Here is a 27185-nt window from a genome sequence, read left to right as displayed (position 1 = left end):
AAGTCATTATATGGCTTGAAACAAGCACCAAAGCAGTGGCATGAGAAATTCGATAATGCCATGAAGGAATGTGGATTCAAGATCAATGAATGTGATAAATGTGTCTACATGAGAGCTACAGAGAGTGACTATGTTATCTTGTGCCTCTATGTAGATGACATACTTATCATTGGGAGCAATGATAAGATAATCAAATCCACTAAAGATATGTTAAACTCAAGATTTGATATGAAAGACATGAGCCTAGCTGATGTGATTCTAGGAATTAAAATTCTTAGAACAACAGAAGGACTTGTTCTTAGTCAGTCCCATTACGTGAACAAGATTCTTGAGAAATTCATCAAGGGTGATACTGCGTTGGCACGAACGCCGATAGATATGAGTCAAGATCTATCAAAAAATTGAGGTGAAAGTATCTCGCAGATAGAGTACTCTTGAGTGATTGGAAGTCTGATGTACTTGATGAGTTGTACTCGACCAGAATTGGCCTACGCAGTAAGCAAACTAAGTAGATACACGAGTAATCCCGGTGTTGAGCACTGAAAAGGGATAACAAGAGTACTGAGGTACTTGAGGTATACTCGTGAATATGGACTGCACTACACGAGATATCCTGCTGTGATCGAAGGATACAGCCATGCAAGTTGGATATCTGACATAAAAGACTCTAAGTCTACGAGTGGATATGTTTTCACTCTAGCAGGTGCAGCCATTTTCTAGAAATCTTCTAAGCAAACCGTAATAACCAGATCCACGATGAAATCTGAGTTTGTAGCTCTTGACAAATGCGGTGAAGAGGTTGAATGGCTACGGCAATTCTTAGAAGATATTCCTCTATGGCCGAAACCTGTGCCGGCGATTTGTATACATTGCGATAGTCAATCAGTAATCGATCGGGCATAGAGCCATCTGTATAATGGTAAGTCTAGATATATACGTCATAGACATAATATCATTAGACAACTACTCTCAACTGGAATTATCACTGTTAACTATGTAAAGTCAAAGGATAACCTAGCGGATCCGCTAACCAAAGGGTTAAATCGAGAGTTAGTTGCAAGCTCATCAAGAGGAATGAGTTTGATGTCGTTGTCAGCGATCAGTGCAGAGGACACCCAACCTATGCTGACTGGAGATCCCAAGAACTAGGTTCAAAGGGACAACTAATCTGCACTGACTAGACACACTATGGGGGGAGCCCAATGAAACAGTGACTAGACCAGGATAAGCCGATGGGCTTTTAATGATCAAAACGAGTAGATGGTAACTCTTGAGGGATCACCTATGTGAGAAAGAAGTGGGGCCGCTTCGAAGAGAATTAGAGACATAATTCTTAGAGCTTCTCACAGAACCAGGCATGTTCATGGCCAAGAACGAACACACTCATGAAAACTGAGTTGTATCAGGGAGAGTCTTGGATGAGATTTATCACTGCTTACACAGACGGCAGTATAGTTCAAGGACATCGTGTCTACTATCAGCCAGTAAACAACTAGATCTTCACACGGAAAGGTTTAAAGGGTAAAACCTACATATCCTATACTTGACTCAACTGTTGAATGCTATCACATACCCTGTTTTCCATTCATGTGGGGGGTTGTTGGAAATGTGAATGGAATAAAGAGGTGGAGACGAAGAGATTCTATTGTGCATGAGTTTAGTCCCACATTAGAAGTCTCTTGGTTTTATTGTTGGTTTAAATTATGACACATGCATTGTAAACATATGCATGGGGAGAGACTCTCTCACGCGTGAGTGCGTAAGGGTGGGTGCAAATCCAGGCCCGGATTATACTGAACCAATGTTGACTCGTGTGCGAGTACGACTTGCGCATGTCGAATGTCGGACTGGTTGAGGTAAAATTTACCCAAAAGAATGAACCAACATATTGCCACTTGAATCTTGCTCAAGGGTGTAATGGAAGCATTAATGTGAAATTAATGCTGATTCAGTAACATCTCGACATTAATGGCGTCATTAAACTCATTAATGGTGATTTCGTAACGTCTCAGTATTAATTGCGACATTAATCTCATTAATAATGATTCTGTAACGTCTCGACATTAATGAAGACATTAAACCCATTAATGACGAAATTAAACTCAGCATTAAATGATCATAATTTGATCATTTATTGCAAGCAAGATGAGAGCTCCTATATAAGGAGGCTGGATCTTGAGCGAAGAAGCAAAAGCAAGAGAATTTCTCCACCTTCGTTCCCCGATTCTTTTCTCTCAGTCGTGCATTCGCTCGGCTAAACTACTTGTGGTAGCACTCAGGTGCATTCTCAGTTCGCCATAAACAACTAGTGCTTGGTTGCGTTCGTGGTTTTGTCATTGTATCTTGGGAAACAGACGATCCGAGAAAACCTCAAAACACAGCCGGAGGTGGGGCGAATCTGTTTCAAGGAAACTGCGTCGATCGCAGGCCTCGGTCCGCTGCTCTATTTGTCCGCTCGGTTGGACTCTTCATCTGCTGGGTCGGCCACTCGCCCTTCTGATCTGCTCGACCGGTCTCCCGCTCTGCCTATCTATCCTTCAGTCTGCTCGGATGCTTTGATTGCTCAGACTCTGAGGTCAGAAAACCAACCCCTGCTGGCAGCCTGAGATTATCTGCTCAGGTCATTTTAACTGTGAGTTGAATTTAATTCGAGTATTTAGATTTAGCTAATTTCCTGTAAATCTCTGGCTATAGATTGTTTGGTTTGCAACATTTATATTATATATTGTCGTGTGACTTGGAGGTCATGAGTTTGAGTTGTGAAAATAACCTCTTACAATATAGAGTAAGGTTGCATAATATAAATTCTTTCCTGAGATCCTACATTAAATGGGAGATGAGTGCACCAGACTATTACTACAACATTTAAATGCTCGTGTACATGTCATATATGCATGCATTTCTACTACTCTCTTGAAACTATGTATGCCTTTTGTCTAGGATTTCGAGCTTTTATATCATCAAAGTGTTATGGCCAATACACTTTGATTACCATAAAGAACTTGGATGCATATTATATGATTAGCATTGCATCTCTAATAGTTTCTAAAATTGTTATGATTTTGAGCCTTTTTAGAACGCCAAGGTGTTTTAGTCATAGTACACCTTGATGGGCAAAAAGATTTAGATTCTTGTCATATGAGCATCATTTTAATCCCTAGCTCGTAATCTTCATAAATTATTTATGGTTATTACCCATGATTTTAGCCTTTTGGCCATCAAAGTGTGTTGGCAAAAATATTTTGATGGCCAAAAGAGTTCAAATTCATATCATATGAACATTATTGAATCCCAGTTGTCTCCTAAAATTGTTTATGTTCTTTATTCATGATTTTAAGTTCTTTTAATCCCATTAATGCGTTTTGGCCAAAATACATTGACAATTAGAAAGAACTCAAATTTATGCAACGTGCTATTGCATCCCTACTAATCTTGTAAAGTGGTTTTATTTCCTTTATCCATGATTTTGAGATCTTTTGGGTCATTAAAGTGTTCTGGCCAAAAAATCTTAACAACCATAAAAAGCTCATGTCTATGTCATATAGGCACCATTGATCCATAACTATTTACAGTGGCGGATCTAGAAATTCAAACATAGAAGGGCGATTTACACGAAACAAGGGGTGGTATCCTCTATCTCTACTAATGGAATCCCATAATACTAGGTGTTGCACCGTCGGTAAAGGGGGGGACCGCCGATGCTGCCCTCCCTCTGGATCCACCCCTGACTGTTTAAGCTCTTTATCCATGATTTGAAATCCTTTTAGACCACGAAGGTGTTTTGAACAAAACATCTTGACGACTAAAAAGAGCTTGAATTCATGTCATATGTTGTAGCTCTACTAATCTCCTAAAACTACTAAAGTATTATATACAAATATTTAGTTTAAAACCTATTGAATAAAATGTCATAGTTAGATTTAACCACAAAGGGAAAAAAACAATGCTCAAACAAATGAATGAATGAATGAATGGAAAAATATTTTATTACTAATGTGTTGGGAGATTTTTAATGGTTTTGGTAAAGGCATAAGCATTACTTTTATGTTTGGGTTTTTGACTATGTAATTCTTGTCTCTACAAATGCAATTGGTAAAATGTAGTATGTCTTCTGTTGAATTCATGTTTATTTATCATAAGTTTCTTAGTCTTTTCGAGGTGAATTCCCTTCTTAAGCTGACTGAGAAAGAATCCCCTTCCTTTTCCAATTTTCAGTCCTTTTTGTTTCATCATCTTTTGACAAGATGCAAAAGGTGTTGGTGTTAAGAAGGTGAAAGGGTGTCTCTTCCTTTTCATCTTCCAATCCTTTCACCTTCTTCCATTAATGGAGGTAAAGGAAAAGTCATCTTCCTCTATATAAAAGGGCGTCCAAGGCAATTGGTGCATGACGAGAGAGGAGTGCATGCATCAAGAAAAGGTTGTTGTATTGTGTACGTAGATGAGATCGAAGCACAACAGAAGTGCTGTCAGAATTCTGCCGAGATTATGTGTCTTGCGGAGAAGGAGAACATCCATTAGAGAGGGATTTGGTTTGTGAACTATAAAAAGCTTTCTGATTCGTTCGTGATCACTCTTCCGACAACAAGCTATTCTTCGATATCTTCTCTTATCTTCTTCTCTGCACATCACTATGAGTTTTCGTTTTGTATGAAAAGAGAAGATCAAAATTTACTATGGGAGATCACTGTGAGTGTTTACAGATTTTGTATTTCTATATTTTTCATGTTGTTTAGAACTATCAACAATGGTATCAGAGCGTTGTCTTAGTTCTAAGAATGCATGATGAATCTTTTTGCTTGCATGATTTGTTACCGTGATAAGCTAAGATCACAAATATAGATCTGTGCATGTAGGCAATATACACGTAGATCTGTTATATTGAAATGGCTAAAATGATAAGCCAAAAGATCTGTGCAAATATACCTTTAGATCTGTTTAAATGGTATGCACATGTTTATCGCCGAAGAAATCGTCGACGGAGCTGTCATTGAAAGTGAAATCACGACAGTGTCGCGATCTGCCACCATCGTCAGGTGTTGGGTAATACAAGTCGCATCGAAGAAAAAGAACCAGCGACTTCTGCCGACCATATGTTTGTTAAGTAAAAACGGTCGTAAAACACTGACAACCAAGTCGAGAGGATAGCCATAGGTGTCCTTGGCCAGCTAGCACTAGAAAAGGCGCTGGAAGATCAGCAGTTGATTGAAGTAGTCGGCAACCTCGCCACTGCATGGGGCGGAAGAAACGACATCGATGTCTCGTGGGCATGGCTTCAGCGGAAGAAGCAGACATGCTTTGACGTTGGGCAGAAGAAGTGATTTCATGAAAAACAAAATAATGTTTGTTATTAATGCATGTTTAATACATATTAATATAATATAATTTATTTTTATTGCATTGCATGACATATCAATTAACTAATTGAGCCTAGATTTAATTAATTGGTTGGGTTTGACTTAAATAAATCTGGTTCACTGAACCAAACTAATTTGGTTTGAACCACTTTAATTCAAATCAGATTCCGGTCTGGTTCAAACTATTAGTTGGTTTAACTAGATCAGATTGGTCCAATCAAACCCTAATTTGATTTAAATCATTGATTGATTTAATCAGACCATGAAAGTTCAATTAGACCTCTTGTTCAAACCATTAGTTAGTTTAACCGAATCAGTTTGATCCAAACCAGAATTGATTTGGGTTGATTTAATAGCGTTTGGACCAGAGATGATTAAATGACCAGATTTGTTCTATGGGTCAAATTTGATCAAATAGATTAGATTTGTTCTAATGGGTCAGACTTAATCCAATAGACATTGGGTTGATCAAACGGACTTGAGTTTGATCAATAAGTCTGAGATTGGCTAAAATGGATTTAGATTAAACAATAACAGAACATAAGTACAGAAAATTCCTATCCAATTAGATTAGTTCTAACAAGAACATTGGACAAAGTTCAGGATCTGGATTCCTAATTGACTGATCAAATGAGTCAGTCGATTTAAACTCCTGAAAATAAAGAAGATTTATTTTTCTTGATTAATAATATTGGTTTTATTCCTGTATAAATTGAATTAAGATGGTTGTGTACTGGTTAGTTGGTTTTGTATTGACTTATTTAATTTTAATTTATAGATGGCACGGATGATTATCAGTCCTGGAAACTTGAACAAAAAGAGTTTCCAATCCTAGATAATTATAGGATCTGGGTGTTGATTCGTTCACTACTAGAGAATCCAAAGGTGGTAGCACACCAGATATAGAGGCTCTCCGAAGGGAGAATCTTATATGCATAGTTGTGTGTGGAACTGCTTCATCATGAGTTCCTAAAGGAAGATCCTGAAGAATTTAAGAAGGATCCAGAGGAGGATCCTAAAGAATCTGAGGAGGATTCTGAAGAAGTTTCGATGATAAATCAAATTAAAAATCTTGAAGTTGGTCTATCTGAAATTGGCTCAAATGAGACCAGGTTAAAGAGGATTATGTTGACAACTACACTAGTGTCTATCATAGTAGGAGTGGTGTTAGCCTATCTAGTTTGTTAGAGTTCTGTTGTTGTTACTGTCATTATGTATAAACAGTATTAGTCCATTTAGTTCATTTTAATTTGTTATATGTTAACAAACTGCAACATGTTTATGTTAATGATATGTTCATTCATATGTTGATTGCTCTACATGATGTCATGAAAAATGATTAGTTCATTTTATTAAATGATTAGTTCATTTAATTAAAGAAATCATGATAGAATAATGATTAAGTTCATTAGTTAGAATGTGTGTAATAGTATAGATCAAAAGGCATCTCACATTTCGATCTTCAGTTTTCAAGTGGCAAAGTCTCCTTTTTATACTTTACTCGCCCATTTCATAGAATTTTGTTTCACCATCTTTAGACAAGATGCATAAGGTAGACAAACCATGACTCCGGCCGCAAGAGTGTTATCGTTAGTGTGCTCACACTTTGTAGCTACATCGTAGCTACCACTTCGTTGTAGTTTCTCTCATTCACTCGCCCACGATAACATGAAGGGCATTGAACCATAAACTTTCTCCTTGCTTGCATACTACGCGAAAGTATTTCTAAAACTAAACACACACACACACACAAAAACAAGCTTTGTTGATAATGCAAACTATGCACTATCACTAATTCTATTATTATCCACAACACTGAACTTTGATAACAAATTGATCATTCAGCATTATCTTCAAAAACAATTGCAGTGATTTCATTCGATGTAGAGGTAGCAAGAATCCTGCGGCATAAACGTTTAAACGATGTGTAAGTGAATCAAGTATATATCCAATCTACATTCCATTTTCCTTGTGTTCTACATTATACAGTTTAAACCAGTAGAGCTGGGCTAATGAATTAGTTGTCGATTGCCTTTGATAAAAATTTCGGGGATGAATGAACTACTAATTCACCTCTTCTTTCGCCCACATGAATGCCAAAATTTGAATTTGGATCGAATGAACTGGTGCAAAAAGTACTCAAAGGACTTGCAAGCCTTCTATTCAAGAACATCTGTAGGCCAAAGTTGTCTCCACTTGGAGATTTCCTCCTTTTTTTGGAGCTTTCTGATTCCTCCATAGAACCCATCTGTCTCATTTCCTTCCTCTTTGTGATCCCTTCGGTCGACTAAAGTTCGTCTCCACCTTGAACCAGGTGTGTACTGGTTAAACTCTAAGATCACAGTATCTGAAAGAAAAAAATCATTTGGCTGAGAGACCTTGAGGCAAGGAAGGAAAATCCTACTTTAGATATCTTTTCACAATAGAAATTTTCAGTGTCACTATGAGGAATTCAAATAGAAGCTCGTATGTTCAACATTCTATGATTCAAGAACAATGATCCAACCCCATAGCATACATTTCACCCTTTTTTTTGTAGTTATACCGCACAAGAAATGCTTACCGCTTAGATGGCAACGGCAAAAATGCTCATTTCCATCACAATTTTCCAAGTGACCTACGACACCATACCACCAGCCTGCAAAACATAAGAGATACTTAATTGTTGGCTTGCACAATTCAGAGGAAAAAGAGACTAATGAGTGACTCACCATATGGGAACTCTTTGTTTCTTCTCCATTGAATCTCAATATGATCGCAGGGGCGCAGATCACTAAGGTAGTCAGAGTTATGAAGAACATGAGCAGGAGTGATCACCGGAGATACTCGAATTCTGTCCCACTGCACTCCCTCCTCTATCACCACAGTTCGTCTTCCATGCGGCGGGTACCTAGAATACAGGGCTAGATAATTCACACACATTTCCCTTTTGGATGATGGTTGAGAAGAAGCAAGACATTCTTCAAATACCTCGCGTGGAAAGTATCGGTGCGGCAATCGTAACTAACTTCAGCATCATAGCAGGACAGCATGAATCCCACATGCCCATGCTGCAGATAAGCAGTGTAATTCTCAGTACCATAATCTAAAACAAGGAACCAAAACTTGTTGAACAAAATCATAAACCAAAGAAAAGAACTAGCATAAATAAGCTTCAAAGCATGCTGAATCGACTTCTTATAGTTACAATCGTCCCAGCATCATCAAGCATTGATGAGTCTATGGCAAAAATCAGTAGGATTGAAGCTCATCTATCTCCAGACTCCAACCATTTCAATCTTTGCATTGCGATTTCGTTAAGTCGCTAACCACACACTTTAGGCTAAGCTTATCTATCTAAAGAGTGGGTTTAACAATGAAATCCATCTTCTAATACCTTAGATCAAATAGTCATTGAGATCTATGCATGTTAAGTATGAGAAATGCTTGTGATAATCTACACTACCTCACGGTTGTAAACCTGTGCGGGGAACCAGAACCTGCCAGTTTCCAAAGCTCGGTACCAAGACATGATGGAGTCGTTGGGCAAAGGGCAGCTCAGCTTTTTCCCACTCTTGGAGGGGAGCCTCAGGCAAGAAAGAGGCCACACACGCGACGCCGCCTCGATCCACCTCCTCCTTCCTTTGTTGGCCTCTGCAAGGGACGCCAGAGGGTCCTCTGCGGAAGCTACGTACCGCTCCCACTCCCTATGCGCCGCGTCGCCGATCACCCTCCCCCATTTCTCCTTCATGTGCCTCTCCCAGAGGTGGTCGCTCGTGCACCTCTCTCTCAGGGAGCTGCACACCGCCGCCATGCCGCACAGCCCGGGAGGCGTCAGCCGGCCCAGGACGCACTCCAGAGCCAGCTCCGGTAGGTCCAGTATCGACATCCCGGACGACGACGACGACCCCGCGGGCTCCTCTTTGTCTGCGCGGCTCTTCCTCCGAGAAGGCTTCATCGTCGGAGGCGGAACGCTAGGTGTGCGGCCGGCGAACGGCCTGCAGCTCCGGAACAAATGCACTGAAAAGAAGAGAAGCTCCTGGAAGAACAGGACGGAGAGCAGCCTCATCTCACTCGCCCATGGAGGCAGGGGAAGCAGGGGGAGGCACTTAGAGAGGAGGAAGACGAAGAGGAAGAACGACAGCAGCAAGAAAAGCATCGCAAGGAGATGCCTTCGCGCAAACGTCGATCAAAAATATGTATATACAAAAAAAAAAAAAATGCTCCCTTTTGGAAAATTAAAGATCGGAAATCTCGAACAAATTGAGGAAGAGAAGAGGAAGGAGTTCGAACTTCGAACAGGTAGAGGGGCAGGCGACCCTCCTCAGTTCATCGGAATCTCCTTCCTCTCTCGTCGGCGTCGCTCTCTCCAAAGGAGCCTTCCTTGCCTCAGATAAAGCAAACAATGCGAGATCGGGGCAGGAACGAAAGGCCAAAACTTTAAATATAATAATCCTTATTCTATAATTGGCGGAGAACGCATGGATGGATGGATCCGGCTGCTGTATGCTTTTCTTGGGGCGTGGGAGAAGCTAAATTAGAAAGAAGCAAAGGCAGCGACGATGAGCTTGCCGCTCATGATCGTCCCGTCCCTCGTTCTCTTCTCTCTTCTCTTAATACTGCGCAACCGTTTGGCAGACGCGATAGGTGATCGGCCATACAACTACCGTATTGAAGTGTTGATTCAAATCGCTTTTACGGGCGACGTGGTCGTGATTAATAAATTTAATTTACCAACAGCTATTAAATTAAACGATAAAATATTCAATTAGACATGAATATTAAATTAATATTTTAAAATTAAGTCACTTAAACTGTTTTGAGTTTGGAAAAAAAAAAATAATCTACTGAAATGTAAAACCAAATGATGATTGAATAGATCGTCACTTTAACAATCAATTGTGAACAGAGTTATGGATCGAGCTGATTTGACTATTAAAATAAAAAATTATCTGATCCTACTAGATTAAATAATATAATATCAAAACTCTACATTTAGTCCTATATCTGATGAAATTTTTTTTTGATTCAATTTGGATCAATATGAGTGAGTTGATCTGTTTGACAGATTGATTGCTCATCCCTAATTATGAGTGTATTTAGTCCAGATTTTTACTATAATAAAATATAGGTCAATTTTCAATAGACATATTTTAAAAATCAATTTCATTATGATATTAGTTTTTTTAAAATTAAGATTTATACCCTATCAAAATAATGTTAATTTTTGAAATGCAACATTATTATAATAGTATTGTTGTTTCAAACATTACATTAATTGACGAGTAGGATAAAATAAAAAATAAGTACGTCTTTAAAAATTTAAAAAGTTAGATGACGCTGTTTGGTTAATTATGATTTTATATTTATACAAAAAAACATTCTATTCAATCATCATGATTTGGATCCGGTTAGGTAGAATGCGAATTAGATTTAATACAATCCAAACACTGTGAGCCAAGAATTGTGTCACTCTCCATGAAGCTGCTTGCATTGAATGGAGTTCACATGTTTTCGTTCGTTGCTCATCTGCACGGAGAACAACAAGATCAACAATAATGCACAGCAATTAGTGATGCAAATATATTCTCCCATATCTCAAATCTGGAGACGGATAATTAAATAGATAGAAATGTGAGTGAGTGCAACTGCCAACTACATTTATAGCCTGTAGTTAATGTAGGTAACCCGTTTACGCAACTTGCTGGAGCTCTGGATATAATTGAAGGCCGACATAGTTAATGTGGCATTTCTTTCATTTTTATATTTAATCCATTATTCTGACAGAGATCTCGATGAAGTAATAAAGAAGTTAATCCATTTTTTTAGACAAGCCCTCTAGGACAATGAGGAGATGTTTCCAAGATTGAAAGGGTGTCAAGTTGTTAGAGGAAAAAAAAATAATAAAGTCAGTAAATTATCATATTATAACTATTTTCTAAAAAATTCGTGGCTTTTGCCGGTTTATTAACTATTAAGGAAGCTATTTTTCAGTTGAACCTTTGAAGATGTTAAATGAATATAATAATTATATTTTTCCATGGATTGGATATCTCAACTCTAGTAATTAATTAACTTAACCCTAGTAGGTGGATCATGTCTTTAAGTTTCACAATGGAAATAATTGACCTTTCCTTGTTCACTGGTGGATAGCAGCTTGTAGCATGCACATTACATGTCTAATAGAAGTGAAACAAAAGAGCCTCCCTAGATCGTCTTTATCATAGAACTTGACATATGGTGTAAAGGAACATGATGATGGGAAGTTTAATTAATCATGCAGCATTAATCTAACATTTGAAATGAAATGAATTATACAAACTTGGAAGTGATTCATGTGAGTGGTCATCTCAGGGTTTGATTGGTGTGAGTAGAAGAGATTAAGAGGTGTTATTTGCACACAAACTTCTTGTTTGTGTCCAAGTGTGGGTATTCAAGTAGGAGAAGAAATAGTAAAAGATGCTCGTCAGGGTGCTTTCAGGTAATGTGGGCAATGGATAACCATCCCTAGCTTCTCGTCCGGGTGATTCCCCTTGCTTAGCAGTGAAGTTTAACTCCACTAGATAAATTTTTCATGGCCGAGCATTAGAAACTTGTAAAAAAAATTTAACACGAGCCAAATGCACTCTGAAAACAAAGTGTGTTTAGAAAAGAGGCACCATTGCAAATATACATATATATTATCTATAATATACAATAAACATGCAATGAAACTATCAGCACATAATTTAACAAACGTACAGGAAGATACTGTTTTCTTTGTCTCATTTTTCCTCTCCTCCTAGTATGTTTCCTGTTATTTCATAGCCCTTCTTGCAATGTGCAAATAACCTAAAAGATCATGGGCACTAGCCTGTGGAATGCTCACAGAACCAGATCCAACCGAATAACTTGAAATGTTTCCTTATAGACAGATGAAAGTGGCATTGGAAGGCACTCTCACAGTGTTTTATCGCTGATGCTCGCACATCTGGCATGCCTTGGCGGATTTGGGGTTGGCATAGGTGCAGTGATCGCAGGACCAGAAATTGCCCTCATCCAAGCTGTGACTGGGACCAGCTAATCTGGAGCTGTTTCCTGTTGCTTTAGACTTGCCGCCCTTTCCTTTTGAGCCCAAACCCTTAGAGCTTGAAGTTTTACTGCACGTGGCCTGGCTATTGGAAGAACCAACGTCCTTCAAACCAGTCTCCAGGGCTCGGACTAGGTTTTCAAAGTAGTTGCGAGTCACACTGAAATTTGAGCGAGACAACAACAGAAGGCAAATAAGAACTGTCGTTAGAGAATGCATCATAAGATATGATCCTCACATAGGAAATAAAGAATTAAAATGTGCATGAGTGTCCCATTGAATTTGGAGGACTCTGGGCGTGAGATGAGAATAGCAATAAAGCGACTCAGAAAAAAGAAGGGTACTAAAATGCGATTGGGTGTCCCGTTGAGTAATGAATGACAATACACAATGCATTGCTAAATAGGTGTGCATTAACATCAAGAAATCAAGCAAATACCCACAATATGCTATTGACCTAGACCATCACGTCATCCAGTTCAGTGTCATGTAGAAGTAACTACAGGGGAAAAGGGGCATTTCCCTTTCAGCCCCACGAAGTCAATTAGGTACTTGTCAATTTTATGCACAACCTATGAAATCTCTAATATGATATCATGACAAAATTATTGAATCATGCAATTAGAATACACAATGAATTCTGCTACTCAAGAATCCTAATGTAATTTTATAACGTAGAGCAACTTATACAACAATTTAAGTGATATATTAAATCCCAAAGTTTGCAGAGGTCGAAGTAAGCCAAACTCCAATTTGCCTATATATGAGACTTAAACAGAAGTACCTCGTCAAGCCAGCTAACTTAGTGCGGAAATCATTGAAATCCTTCATTGGAGTTTCTGCATCAAGGTATACTTGGAGCTCCTTCTCTGCACATTGATGAAGACGTTCCAATCCAGACTCAGCCTCACCTAAATAAGAAATAAACATAAAATTAGTTCAGTAGTGACATGTATTTTCAAGCTGAAAGAAATGGTCGATGCATACATACCTTGCAAATATTCAAAGAACTGCCGCTTTGCATGTTCATGCTCAGGAAGGTAAAAACCATAGGCATATGTCCATTTCAACACCCGCCTACACTCAACTATCTAATATTGATGACATGAGGTATGTCAGCACACAATACAGATATAACTGGACACCATTTCTAATTTTACCTGTAACCAGGCTTCTATGATAAACTTGAGCTGCGACTCAGGTTGGCTTTGCCGGTCACTCAGCTTCTCAAGCTGAAACATAGGAAACTCTTATAAAGGTTTTGTATTACAACAAGTAAGCACAGTGGAGAAAACTGTCAAGTAAAAAATGCCACCTCCAAGCTGCTTACTTCAATAAGCATGGTAACAGTTAGAAATATATTTTCAGAACTACAACCCTATTAATACAATCAACTCTTTACCTTATCATTTTGCATGCTATGTAAATCTGACAGTGCCTTTTGCCTTGACTGAAAATAACAAAAGAATCTACGTTAGGTAGCAATTTGGAGAGATATAGTATTTAATTCAAGAGAAAGCAACTTGCACAAAAAAAGAAATAAAACCAGAATTAAGGGATTCAAGGTTCAGGAGCATGCAATAAAATCAAGTGCTATTTTACCAGACGGAGTTCTGAGAAATAATGAGAATAATGAAAGTACAATCTAGTAAAATAAAACATGGAAATATATTATCTAGAACTAAAAACTAAAATCTTTCTCCCTCGTAAAAGGCTTTGCAGAAGATTGCCTACAAGTAGATAGCCACAGATAGCATTTGCAGAAGATTGTGTAGATTTGCCTTCATGTGGTATATAAGCTACACATCAATTTGGAAATTAGACCTTTAAAGTTAAAACTATAGTTGCAATTTAAAAATGACTGAACATCACATTTGCTGCTAGCAAGTAACATTTAAAGACTAAAATACATTAGGATACAAACATAAGGGTAGTAATTATTAAGGATACAAAATAGATTAAATGGCATGTGTTATCACATTTTTTATTTTATTAATTTGATGATAGATAAAAAATACAAAAAATAGCAAAAATACATGATATTAGCACAATGTCATCACTTTATGCAAAACAACGACAATAACATCCAAGTCTTATCCCACTAAGTGGTGTTGACTACTTTTGCAAAACGTTGAATCTAAATATAATTGTAAATTTAGTTGTTTTAAATCTTAGATACTTCTTAGAGATGTGTTAGCGACATCATGTTGTTGTCATGGTCAAACAGTTATCACGCTAATGACCAACCAATCATGGGGAAATTTTAAATATATTTTTTTAAAAAAAGACATAAAACGGTATATGTAATTTGTCAAAAATAAAAAAGAAGCATAGACAAAGTTCAAAGTAACATTCCATGTCAAATTTCAACCTCTCGCCAAAACAAACCAATTTTGGTAACATGTCGCAATGATATTCCACATGTTTCTAGATAATTCAAAATATTTCAAGAACAAATTGAATAAGTTTCAAACCTATAACAATCTGCCACTTAATTTGTTTACCTTCAAATATAAGCTTATACAATTATAAAGTACATAAGAATTTTAGAGCAACAAGTTACAAAATATAAGTGACTAAAACGTATAGTTACACCCAAGGTTTAAAATTTTGAGTTGTGTTAGAGTTTCAATTTATGACTGGATTTCAGTACCCTATCGTGCTATGGCGATAAGGTTTTAGTACTTTTTTAAATATAAAATATATTAATTCCTTAATTCCTTTTTCTATTTTTCCTAACAATCCATCTCTAACATCTTTAAAAAGATACTTAGTCTATATTTAGCGAGGGGGGAAAATTAATGGGGAAGGGAAAGGGGAGAGAAAGGAATTAATTGTAAAAAAGTAATATATATATATATATATATATATATATACAAAAAGTAAAGAAAAAAATAAATAAATAAGCAACATTGTCAATCAGCCTCATGGCCAAGCTGTGAGGTTGTGATAGCTTCGCAACCTCACGGAGACCTTCGCAAGGTTGCCACACCCATGTTGATGCCGGTCGGTGGACGAAATGGTAAATTTTACTCACGCCAACCTGCACGACTCAATATCTGATTCCATGGTTACACCTTCTAATGTCAACATTAGTTTCATACATCATATGTGCATATTTGCTCTTATAGCATCTTATAGAGATTACTTCAAGACATTAAATAATGCTCCTGCGGCATTTAGTGTTGAAATTGATTTCATGAGATGTGCAAAACTTAGACTAACACAATTATCCTGTGTACATCTCATTTTATCCAATTCTAGCATCATTCCTCTTTACTATTGATGCTTGAGCTGATGCATCTCCTCTTCTCATATCATTTTTTAGTGTTTCATCCACTCCCCATGATCCATAAAAAAAAATCAAAGGATGAGTCACAAGAAGTGAGAATCTGCTTGTCTCCAAACTATGCCATTGCTTCTCCACTTTTCCCCTCCCCTCTCTTTTTAGTGTAAACACGAATTACTTATTTAAGGTTTTCAACCCCATATAATAGGATGGATCTAAAAATATATGAAGGATCCCTTCCAAACCATACATACGACTTTCATAGAATATGGCTTTGCACAAATTTTATATGTATCTATGAATCTCCTTGTCTCCCAACTATGTCATTGTTTCTCCCCTTTTCCCCTCCCCTCTCTTTTTAGTGTAAAGACGAATTCCTTATTTTAGCTTTTTAACCCCCATATAATAGGATGGATCTCAAAAAATATGAAAGATCCCCTCCAAACCGTACATATGACATTCTTAGAATATGGCTTTCCACAAATTCTATATGTAATTATGAAAACAAATTTTGTTTACTCACATTAAATAGGTATCTTTTCTCTCCTTTTCTTATTAAGATAACAAAAAATCCTATTTTTTTCTATATCCATGTGATTGATAAGTATTTAGGTTTCCGAAACCATGTAGTATAAAAAGAAGCACTCTTAATCATTCTTATTTGACTTAGACTTCTTTTTTAAAATGGAGGTAAAATAAAAAACAAATATGCAAAACTCAATCTCAACTAATTATCAGTATCAGCAACCAATGTGTTCTAAGTAAAATAAATGTTTGGACCACTTCTATCGCAAAAGTAGAAGAGTATAACTAATTAAAAGGATTGAAGATTGAAAGCTCACGTACTGACTGATTAGTTGCCCAACGTTCATAGTAATGAGTATATCTTTCCAAAGAATTTTTAGCCATTTCTCTTCTCCTTTCAGATTCATCATACTGAAAACAGTCATATAGCCAAAAAAGGAAATCCAAATTGTCAAGATTGTGAAAGCTATTTCACAGTGACAAAGAAAGTAAACCCTGTGAATTAAAATATACCGCTCCTTCCTGCTTTGCAGCTTCATAACGGTTACAGGCGTAAAAACCACCAGTCCTTTCCCCATGTTCTGACCATGCACCAAGACATAACCTACAACAGCGTTCATCATACAAAAGAACTGGAGAAATAGAACAAAATAATGAGCATGCTAAGTTTGTGAATATCAAAGATTTGTACCAGCAAAACTCGAATTTACAAGGAGGTGTGCATGTAATATGCATGCATCCTTGGTTTTTCTCGATTGGACGCTTGCACTTAGGACAGGGTTTTGAATTTGCCAATATCCTAGAAATGGAAACAAGTACATTACAATTTGATCAACAAATAAGATAACACATTTTTGTGAAAGAAAATACACATTATGGGCACCCAATTAAACATGAATTTTAAAAAGGTAAAATGAGACTCAAATATCATTCAATACACAACTATAGTGTCGACTGTTAAAGATAATGTTACAATGCTCCATGAAAAAGTTGCTGTACAAGTTAAATAAGTATTTTTTTTATTCTAAAAAATGAGGGAATTAAAAAGTGCCAGGTAGCATAGATAAGGAGTTTGAATTTTAAAAGTTATTGCCAAAATTGTAGGTTCACATCCTTCCTTCATGCCTCCTATGAAATAAATGAAAGGAAAGGAACAGAATGAACACCAAAGTCAGATATCTTCCTAGTCTTCTCCCTATCCAAAGTTGAAATATTGGATTAAACGTTAAAATAGAAACACTTGAGGATTCAGTATATCAAAATATTTAACTATAAGACCTATTATACTTCTGCCTGTAAATTAAATATAACAATCCAAGTTGCATGTGACATCTTTGCCTGTATTAATTAAGTTACAATATCAATGGCTTTAGAATCAAGTTGCACGTGCTATCTTTGCCATATATTAGTTAAGTTACAACATAAATGACTTTAGAATCAAGTTGCAGATACCATCTTTGCCGATATATTAGTTAAGTTACAGTATCAACGGTTTTAGAATCATTTTGCATGGGTCATCTTTGCCTATATGTTAGTTATGATATCAATGGCTTTAGAATTGTGTTCTTTCCTTATGAACTTGAAAAGACTAATTCATTTAGTTTTTGACAATAAGGCACATCTTAATAGATAATTGGAGTATTTTTAGTAATTCTAAGAAGATGTGTAAAAGTGCCCCCAAAGAGATGAGGGATAAATTAATATATATATATACATGTAGAGCTTTCAATATTATAAGGGGATGATTTAGGTAAGCCAATAAACTAAAGTTACTATAAACATAAGGGAAGAAGTAGTACAAGGAGAGAAAAATATGTTGGTTCTTGTTTGTATATCTCTATTCTATATTTCATCGAACTCCTTTTTGTGGCTAGTGCACAGCTACTTATTTATGTGGAAGCAAGCCATAAATGTTATAATTATATTTGCAGCAAAATTCAAGAATGGTGCAAAAAATATTCTAATGCTTCAAAATTTTGTACCATTGGAGATGGAGCTACTTCACTGATTTGTACAAGTATTTTCTTTCATTGATTACTATTATATGAGATACATCATGGTATGGAATTATTTGGACAACAAGATCATTATCGAACATTCCTCATGAACCTGAAAAGGCAATTTAATTTAGTTTTTGACAATAAGGCACATCTTAATAGATAATTGTGGTATTTTCAGTAATTATCGTAAGATGGGTAAGTTGCCTCAATAAGATGGGGGGATAGAAATTAGTAGATATATGTGCAGAACTTTTAATACTTATAAGGGGATCATTCAAGTTAACCAATCAACTCAAGTTACTATAAACATAAGGGAAGATGCAGCAAAGGAGAGAAAAATAAATTGTTCATCATAACTACCAGTTCATATTCTCAGATTCAGCACTGTTTTTCAGGATCCATTTTGCCACTGTATCACAATCAACTGGCCGATGGGCTTCCTCGGTGCACTGCGATTTTTCATTTCAGCAATGCAAAGGTAGATAAAAATAGAATAAAATCTAAGTATCCAGAATACTTACATTCCAACAGAAGCCATATGAGCAATTGCAGCAAACATCATAGGTTCCACAGCCAATTACATACTCAACTGCAAATTCACAACCAGGTGCAGGGCACCATTTTGTCTGCATGAGGAAAATTATGAAAATGCAGATCAACCATAAATCTTCTTTCACAATATTTTCATCCTTATGTGAATCTAGAGCTAAGTCGAAAATATCTTGTAATATATGATATATCACTTGTTTCTGAAACATTACCTTTCTATTATCTTCAATATAAGATCTAAGAAGATAGCGAGAATACTTCTCTTTATCTTCATGACTAGCCAATAGATACATCATATCTTGACCAACAGCGGCGCTGCATAATGGATCTGGACACCTCAACATTAAGCATCCAGGGCCATCGCTTATCGACGTGCCAATATAACCTGCATTAGAAAGAAGAGATAAATGATTTTTCACATGGTAAAATAAAATTTTCAAGTCATCTGAAACAAAACTTAGCAATATTGTAGAATCTGTAGTAGTTCTTTCTTCTAGTGATTTACCACATAGATAAACAAAAAGCTAGAGCATCACTTCTGAAGAGTCAGATAAGTTAACTACTGGTACACTGTTACCATCATATCCTCACTGCTGCCAAGTTAGTAAATGAATTACTAAATTGACAGACAACACTGATACAAATTGTCATAAATAGTATCCAGAATAAGAAGTAGGTACATCAGAAATGCATAATTGAAAAACTCATCTGATTCTGATCAAGATTGGCCAAGTTGGATCAGAATCTGCCATAGCCAATTTCGAGAACAGCAAATTTCAGACATCATTTCAAAATCATGAATGAGCAAAAAAACAAGAACAGCAACTAGGGGAGAAAAGGAAAGAAGAAAAAAAGTGGAAATTGGTGGAAAGCGACGGAAAAAGGATGATGAAGTCAGGCAAGATTTGAAGAACCAGCTGATTCATTACAAAAACAGCAACAATAAAAACCGGGAAGAGAGAAGAGATGAGCCATTGAACGCCTGCAACATTAGAGGAAAGGTGATGGAGAACCATTTGGTTGTAGATGGCAGAGGACAACCGGCGCAGGTTGGCCTAATCTTCAGTTGATCATATGTGAAGCAGAGAAGAGGTAGAGGATGTGGTGGTCGACAAATTGCATGAGAGGCAATGTTGTAGACTTTAGGTTTTATTAATATTTAATAAATAATTAAGCAATAAATTTAAAAGAAGGGCTGCTCAATATTTAAATAACAACAATAGTGTTTGATAAATCTTTCCAATAAAATTGTTTGACTACAAATTAATTGTATCTGAACTCTATAATCAGCATTAAGTTTGATTAGTACATCATTAATTAGTTTTAAAAATAAATGCTAATAATACTTGAAAAATAATAATTTAAAGCTTATTTTTATAAAATCTATTATGCACACTATTAATAATAATATGTTAAATACAAGGCAAACATAAACTATTAATTGATAATTTAAATGATTTATACTATTTAAGAGATATTATTAATTTTTAATTGTATCTTAATGTCTTTAAAATAACAGTTTATCAAAATATTGTTTAAAGGAGCAAAGCGAGCGTCTCATGTAGAGGAGAGGTGCTCTACTAACGTGCCAAAGTGGGAGCTTTTATTTGTTTTGAGGAGGACAATTAATTAATAAAAGCATTATTAATTAATAATCAGATTTATTCAATTAATATTCCGAAAATTGTAATTTTTTATTAATTTGTTTAATAAAAAGCACTTACAATATTTTGATTAAATATTATGTATTATGTTCTTAATAATAAGCAATATAATGCATCATAATCTTTGTAATTATTAGATTTTTTCCATTTTCTTTATTGCTCCATATGTTAAATGGCTGTTATATTAGTTTGATTTTCTTTTGAAAATGCATTTGTTCAAGGAAACAAAAAGATAGTTTGCTCTGATGTTATCCAGAAAATAATGAAATAAACCTAACCAAAAAAACTTTTCTCTACGTCTTATTAACAATATATATTTATCACTTAATAGATTCAAGAACCTATTATCAGAAAGTGATGGGGTTAGGTGAAAGCAGTGCTAGATTACTATGAACTAAAACTGTGATATCTAGAACTATTCTCAGGAACCAACTTACCTCTCCAGCAAGTACCACAAAAAGGATGACCACAAGCAGCAGAAGTCATCATGTCTTGAGTGTAGTTCTCAAAACAAATCCCACAAGTAAGCTGCTACAATAAAAGATGTTCATGAATAACAAACCAAGAAAAGTCAAAATTAATTGCACTAGTCCGTCAAATAGAAAAACTCCATCTTCAACAGACATTAATAAAAAGTAACAACGTAAATTGCAAAGTCATCTAACTTCTCTATGGTTCTGCATTTTGACTGGCTTTTCCAACAGACCAACAATTTTTCGAACGTGTTGTTCATCTGCAAACCACTCGTCGTTCACTCGACTAACACTCCTGCAGAAGAAAAGGTTGACACAGAAGAAAATTGAAGTGTAAACAAAAGTAAAATGTTTCTGGTAAATACAATACCGAGTAACAATATGGAGAAGAGTTAACAAATTTATAATAGTCCATGAAAAGGTATGAATAGAAGGATCAAAGAATAAAGATAAGAAATATTTTCCTGAAGTGGGAGAGTCCGATACAACTATATTCTATCATGGATACCTGACACGATCACATACATTCAACCATTGCATTACATGGCGTGTTCTACTGACAACTGTATCATGGACAAAAATTAGATAGCGTTTAAGAAGCATAAAAAAAATGAAATGAAATTCTCAGCGAGCCCCAGTCAAATAGCAGCACCTCTAAATTAATAGAATTTAGCATTATATTCTACGGTTTATCCTGTTGGGGTTCTAAATGAGAAGTATTTCTCCTTCAATAATCCTATTCACAAACAAGAAAACATAAAAGCACAATAAAATATATGTATATAAAATCATAACAATAAGATTTACATGGGAACCCCTTTTAGATGAATGGTAAAAAAGCACAGGGCAAAATGTGAGAAACCCACTGTGAGAAGAATTATAACATTTAATAAGGTGGCCAAACTGATAAATTAACTGAAATAAAACCACAGAGAGAGAGATGATCTCACTGAATATTGCAACTCATCAAACACTAAGAAAAAAACAAAATAAGAAAGAACTCACTTTTTCTTATTTCCCCTTTCTTTCTCTTCCTCTCAATTTTTCCCTTTCTTCTGCTCTCTTTCTTCTTCCTCCCTCCCCTCTCTGTTTTAAATCTCTATTTTAATTACAAAAGTCAACAAAGAGAAGAAAGTTTCCCGCTTGTTTTCACCCAATTCACCATGCAGCACCAACAGCAAGAACAACCCAATTGACAGAAAATTTCCAATTCTATCACTTATTAAAAATTTGGTGTCTTATTAAGTTTTAATTACACCTTATTCTATTGGGCAATCAAAATTGTGCAAGACATAATGTATCCCCTATCTACAATTTAAAAGGGATACATACAATGAAAATTATGCATCTTTTTAAAAACTATAGTATTCAGCAAGCAATTCAAAGAATATGCAATTTCGGATAAATACTTGGGAAGTATAGAAAGGATGCTTTTAATGACTACCATCTTGACCATACGGGAAATTACATCAGATAGAAGGCTGTCATACTCAATCAAGAGCTAATTTCCAAACCAAGAGCTAAGTATTGGGAGCTGTACTACATATACATGGCAACAAAATTATAGAATATTAGCAGAAAACTGATGATATTTACAGCTGATTTTAACAAGGAAAAGAAACTTTCAAAGAATGTATTGAACATACACATTACCAGTGATAATGGCGTAGAAGAATGCATGCATCTGGTCTTGGTATTGAAAGCACAGTTGATACCCTACTAATGTCTTCTTCCTGGCGCAGTCTTATATCAGCTTCACTTAATATAGTATAGTTTTGCTACAAATGTGAAACATAGATTTGTCAGAAAAACGCATAGTTGTAAGAAATAAATGGTAGAAACACACCAACAAAAGTCATGGTAGGCTTGAAGGAATTCCTTCGAAATGTTGGTTAAAGAATGAACTTCTTCATTACAATGTTTGCTGTTGTGAACATGAATACTTAAAAGCGCCAAGATATAAGACACATGCAGATATTCAACATTATGAGGGACTTCCTGCTCAAACACATGCAGATAGTCAAACATTTCCCCAGCTACATCATACATGGGCATTTCACATTTGGAAGATGATTCCAAGGCACTTTCCACATATAAACAAACATTAAGCCAATAAAATACAAATGGCAATTTGATAGAAAGCACGATTTCCTTCATCAAGTGTATTCTACTAAAAAAGCAGAGGTGCAAAAATTGCAAATCAAAGTAATGCGAGTCTTAATCTACCCAGATGTCATACAAGGTGGGAAGAGGCATTGCCTTCGGTTACAAACACGATTGACTTTATTTCCATGAAAATCTACAACAATATAAACACATTGAGGCTGAAAAGGAACTTTTTTTTTTTTCTAAAACAAGTTTCACTAAGAAAATCATTCTCCAAACGGGAAGAGTTTCTTATCCGTAAATTCAAACCGTTAAATCCAACACAGCCAGTCCTCGATCCGATCTGATCTAAGCAGAAAGTATGCCATCGATCCGACAGTGGGCAACGAAAAGGTCCCTTCCTTCCGCAAGACAAATAAAGACTAACTTCACGGCAACCAATCGAAGCACCACAGTTCAAAAAAGGTAGAAAACAGAAAGTGATTTCAGTTGATTCCGTCACCTGCTGGCGGTGATAGGCGATGTCCTCGGAGCCATCCGACTCGTTGTCGACGAAATCGAAATCGTCGCCGTCATCACTCCCCATCCCGGTGTCGCCGCTATAGAAATCGTCGTCGAACGACTCCAGGTCATTGGCGTCATGCATGTCGTCCTCGGACTCCATCACTTCCCGCGGACCCCGAAAACCCCCCAGCCCAATCGCACCAGGAACCCTAAAGTTCAGCTGGATGGCCCCGGACCGATCAGAACTGATAGGATAGCAATCAAATCGAAGGGAGGAGAAAGGGAAGGTCGTGGAGGAGGAGAGAGGGGAGACGGGAGAGGGTTAGAGAAGGAAGGAATGTTACGATCCCTAGTAGCTGTTGCTGTTGGGGATTTGGCCGTGTTTTCCTTCGTGTGGAGAGGTGGCATCTCTACCTCTCCTCTTTTGTCCAGCTAAATCATTTTGCTGACCGTCAAATACATAGAGAACGGGGGAGTTTTTTTATTTTCGAGGGCAACACCTTCTATTAACATGACCTGCTCTTTTATATTTGAGAAGGGGATGGATGGCGGTAATTATCCTAAAATTTTAATTTTGCCATCGATCCCTATATCAGATAACATTTGTTTCAACTTTCTAATCCCTATTAATTCACTTAATTAACTATTTGTACAAATTTTGTATAATTATATCTAATTAAACTATACATATACTTGATTTTAAATATTTTATACCTAATAAAGTGGATTATATACCTATATATACAAATGATGTTAATCAATATATTATAGATAGTGTTCAATTGAATAAAAAATATACTATATTTTAATTAAATATTAGTAAATTTATGAGGAATTATATTTTACTATGGACTTTTTTATCTATATTTTACCACTTACTTAAAAATATGTGCATAATAATAATATTGAATTTAGGAGTAATTATACCTTACTATCGACTTATTATACCTATATTTATCATGTATCGAAAAATTGTGTATATAGATAGTCTACTATATTTGAATTTAAATGATACTGAATTTAAAAGAAATCATACCTCCTTTTGGACGAATGATACTTTTTTTAACAGTCCATCAAAATATGTGCATGGATAGTGAATTAGATGAATTAATATGGATTAGAGAGTTGAAATAAATATTCTCTAACATAGAGACTGATGGTAAAGTTGAAACATTTTATGAAAAGTTTAGGGTAATTTGCCCCATGGATGGAGGTTTAACAATAATTGAAATTTCATTGTTGATTGTCAATCATAGTAATTGTGTTAATCAAAAGTAATAGGCAGATGAAAATAAAATAAAAAAAAATTCCAACTTATTAAACAATTTTTTTAATAAATAAGTTCAAAATTATACATATTCAATTTATTAATATTTATAAATAAAATATTATGAATTATTCATAAATAATATTCATAGATAATGATCATGAATCATGAATATGTATTTGTCGTTTACTAGAACTCCTCCTCGCCCAAGAAAGTATAGGTTACTATGATCTCGAAAATGGCTAAGCTCGAATTGGCTTCTCGAGTTCGAGTGACGCATTATTGGGCAAAGGTTGAGTACTTAAGGGAAGGAAATTGGCATGTTAGAGGTGCTCGGGGGCGTGAGTCGGATGAGTCAAAAGCATTCAAGAACAATCACTGAGTATTCAGGATTGAAGATTTTGAGAGGTCTTCCTGAACTCGAACAGGGATGTCATCAAACAAAGGTAGAGTGCTCGAAGAAGGGTGTAGATGTGTCGAGATAGCTTGGAAAATGAGATAGGTTGCTCAGGAAATAAACTCAAATATCATTACGTGTCTCCCTTCCAGTCGGATTGAAGAGCGAAGTTGAATGAAATTCGATTAAGTATGAGGCAATTGCCACAAGTACTCATCAAATGTGTTGAATTGTGCAAAGAGAGCATGGCCCCCTCCCCTAAATGGGTCTACCCTAGCTACATCAAATAATATTCACAAATAAAATTTATAAATCGTATTTAAACTCTATAATATTAATTATCTTATGAAATAAATATATATCTAGATATCTCTCTCTATATATGCTACCGATCATTTCCTATATAAAGGTTGCAATATATATATATATATATATATATATATATATATATATATTTATTTATTTATTTATTTGAGATTGAGTTATAATATTAAGTATTAAAAAAAATTAAATCAAAATTTTTTTTAGATGTATATGAGATGTGCGGTGTAAGATAGATTGGATATATATATATATATAATGAGATTTTATGCTATGGACAAAACTTTCAACCTTGTCGTCTGTGTCTCTCTGTTGAGTTTTTTTTTTTTTAAAAATTTTTTTTTAACTTACGACGATGTCATTTAGGATTTTATTTTTACGGTTTAGGAATTGAGTCATAGTATTAAGTAAAAAAATTCAAATCAATTTTTGTAGGTGTAAACGTGGCGTGCGGCATGAGCTACGTAGAGTACCATTGCTCTCTCTCTATAGCAATGTTATCCTAAAGACCCTATCGTGTACACATTGTGTAAATTTCAAAATATTTTTCTTTTTGAAAATTTCTTAGTACTTAATGTTATAACCCAATTCCTAAACCTAAAGTGAATTTTCATAATTGAGAGTTTAAATTTTTTTATAATATATATATATATATATATATAATTTTAGTTTCTTTAAAAATATTTATTTATTTATTTTTGGCATGTGGGTATACCCTTTAAGATTTTGACTTTAAAATTTAGAACTTGAGTTATAATTTTAAACATAAAAAAATTAAATAAAAAAAATTAGATGCTCATAGGGTGTGTGACATAACATCCTTAAGGTAATAGGCTTTTATTATCCCACATAATTTACCCTATACATTCTGTGCACACGAACATATTTTTCGATTTGAAATTAAGTTTTTTTTTTAATGATAACTCAGCCCCTAAAATGTAAAGATAAAATTTTAAATAATATTTCTCTGTCCAACTTACTTGTCAAACGCATTATCACTTAATCGAAGTGAATATAGTAGACTTAAAATTAGAGAAAACAATATAGAAAAACTGAATGGAAGCCTAAGAATACGATAATACTCAATTTAATATGAATATGAGATTTTTAGGATTATCAAATACTATTATTGATTGAAAGAAATTTTATTTTTATTTTTTATTTTTTATTTTTAAAATCCTCTAAGTGCGCACTGATGCATATTTAACACAATCAATAGCCGTTAAGATCGTAAGTTCTAGCTCGATCAGTTTGACCATGATCAAATAATTAGAGGTTTTTTTAAACAAGGTATTATATCTAAAACGATTATGTTACCATTTTAATTCTTTATTGCGTTTAAAAAATATTACTTAGAGTTTTTTTTAATAAATTTATCAAACCAAACTCATCAAGATTATTAAAAAAACTTCTAATGATGAATTAGAAGCGAAGGGGAGAACGGTATTCATTGAGTACATTTATCTAATATTTTTACTATTTAATTAAGTATACAATCTTTAATAATTAATTTTGATGAAGTATAAAATTAAATTATATTAATATTTTTTTCTTTCATATTGAAAATTTCGATTTTTCGACTGGGATTATTATTTATTTTTATCAATTTAATATCTAATATAAAAATTAAATTAATATTTTATAAGAAGAGTGCGATAACCGGTATACGTTATAAATTAGAAGATTTT

The 27185-nt window shown here is 35.1% G+C and overlaps 2 protein-coding genes across 3 annotated transcripts; both read right to left on the bottom strand.

The window, feature by feature from the left end:
- Positions 1–7115: 7115 nt before the first annotated feature.
- LOC122021723 (F-box protein At2g32560-like) lies at positions 7116–9993 on the bottom strand. 2 transcript variants are annotated; one of them, XR_006122618.1, is made up of 6 exons: positions 8800–9993; positions 8325–8404; positions 8066–8244; positions 7918–7992; positions 7428–7701; positions 7116–7255 (listed from the first exon to the last, which is right to left on the bottom strand). XR_006122618.1 is itself a non-coding variant. In XM_042579875.1 (5 exons), the coding sequence occupies exons 1-5, from the start codon at positions 9490–9492 to the stop codon at positions 7514–7516; spliced, it is 1215 nt and encodes a 404-aa protein (XP_042435809.1). In that variant the 5' UTR covers positions 9493–9993; the 3' UTR covers positions 7262–7513. The 2 variants fall into 2 exon arrangements, 1 of the variants encoding a protein (XP_042435809.1); XM_042579875.1 differs by lacking the exon at positions 7116–7255 and having other exon boundaries at positions 7262–7701.
- Positions 9994–11976: 1983 nt separating this feature from the next.
- On the bottom strand, positions 11977–23973 carry LOC122018677 (probable E3 ubiquitin-protein ligase ARI8). Its single transcript, XM_042576072.1, has 15 exons — positions 23511–23973; positions 22556–22680; positions 21095–21197; positions 20867–20957; positions 18978–19150; positions 18738–18842; positions 18577–18665; positions 16908–17015; positions 16730–16820; positions 16538–16627; positions 13805–13852; positions 13563–13634; positions 13394–13493; positions 13187–13313; positions 11977–12562 (listed from the first exon to the last, which is right to left on the bottom strand). Exons 1-15 carry the CDS (start codon positions 23670–23672, stop codon positions 12283–12285), a joined length of 1764 nt encoding a protein of 587 aa, XP_042432006.1. The 5' UTR covers positions 23673–23973; the 3' UTR covers positions 11977–12282.
- Positions 23974–27185: the final 3212 nt, after the last annotated feature.

The sequence above is a fragment of the Zingiber officinale genome, chromosome 9A, assembly GCF_018446385.1.
Source record: "Zingiber officinale cultivar Zhangliang chromosome 9A, Zo_v1.1, whole genome shotgun sequence".
NCBI lineage: Eukaryota > Viridiplantae > Streptophyta > Magnoliopsida > Zingiberales > Zingiberaceae > Zingiber > Zingiber officinale.
Note: the sequence above shows the minus strand (reverse complement) of the source record. Positions and strands in the feature narration are given on the sequence as shown.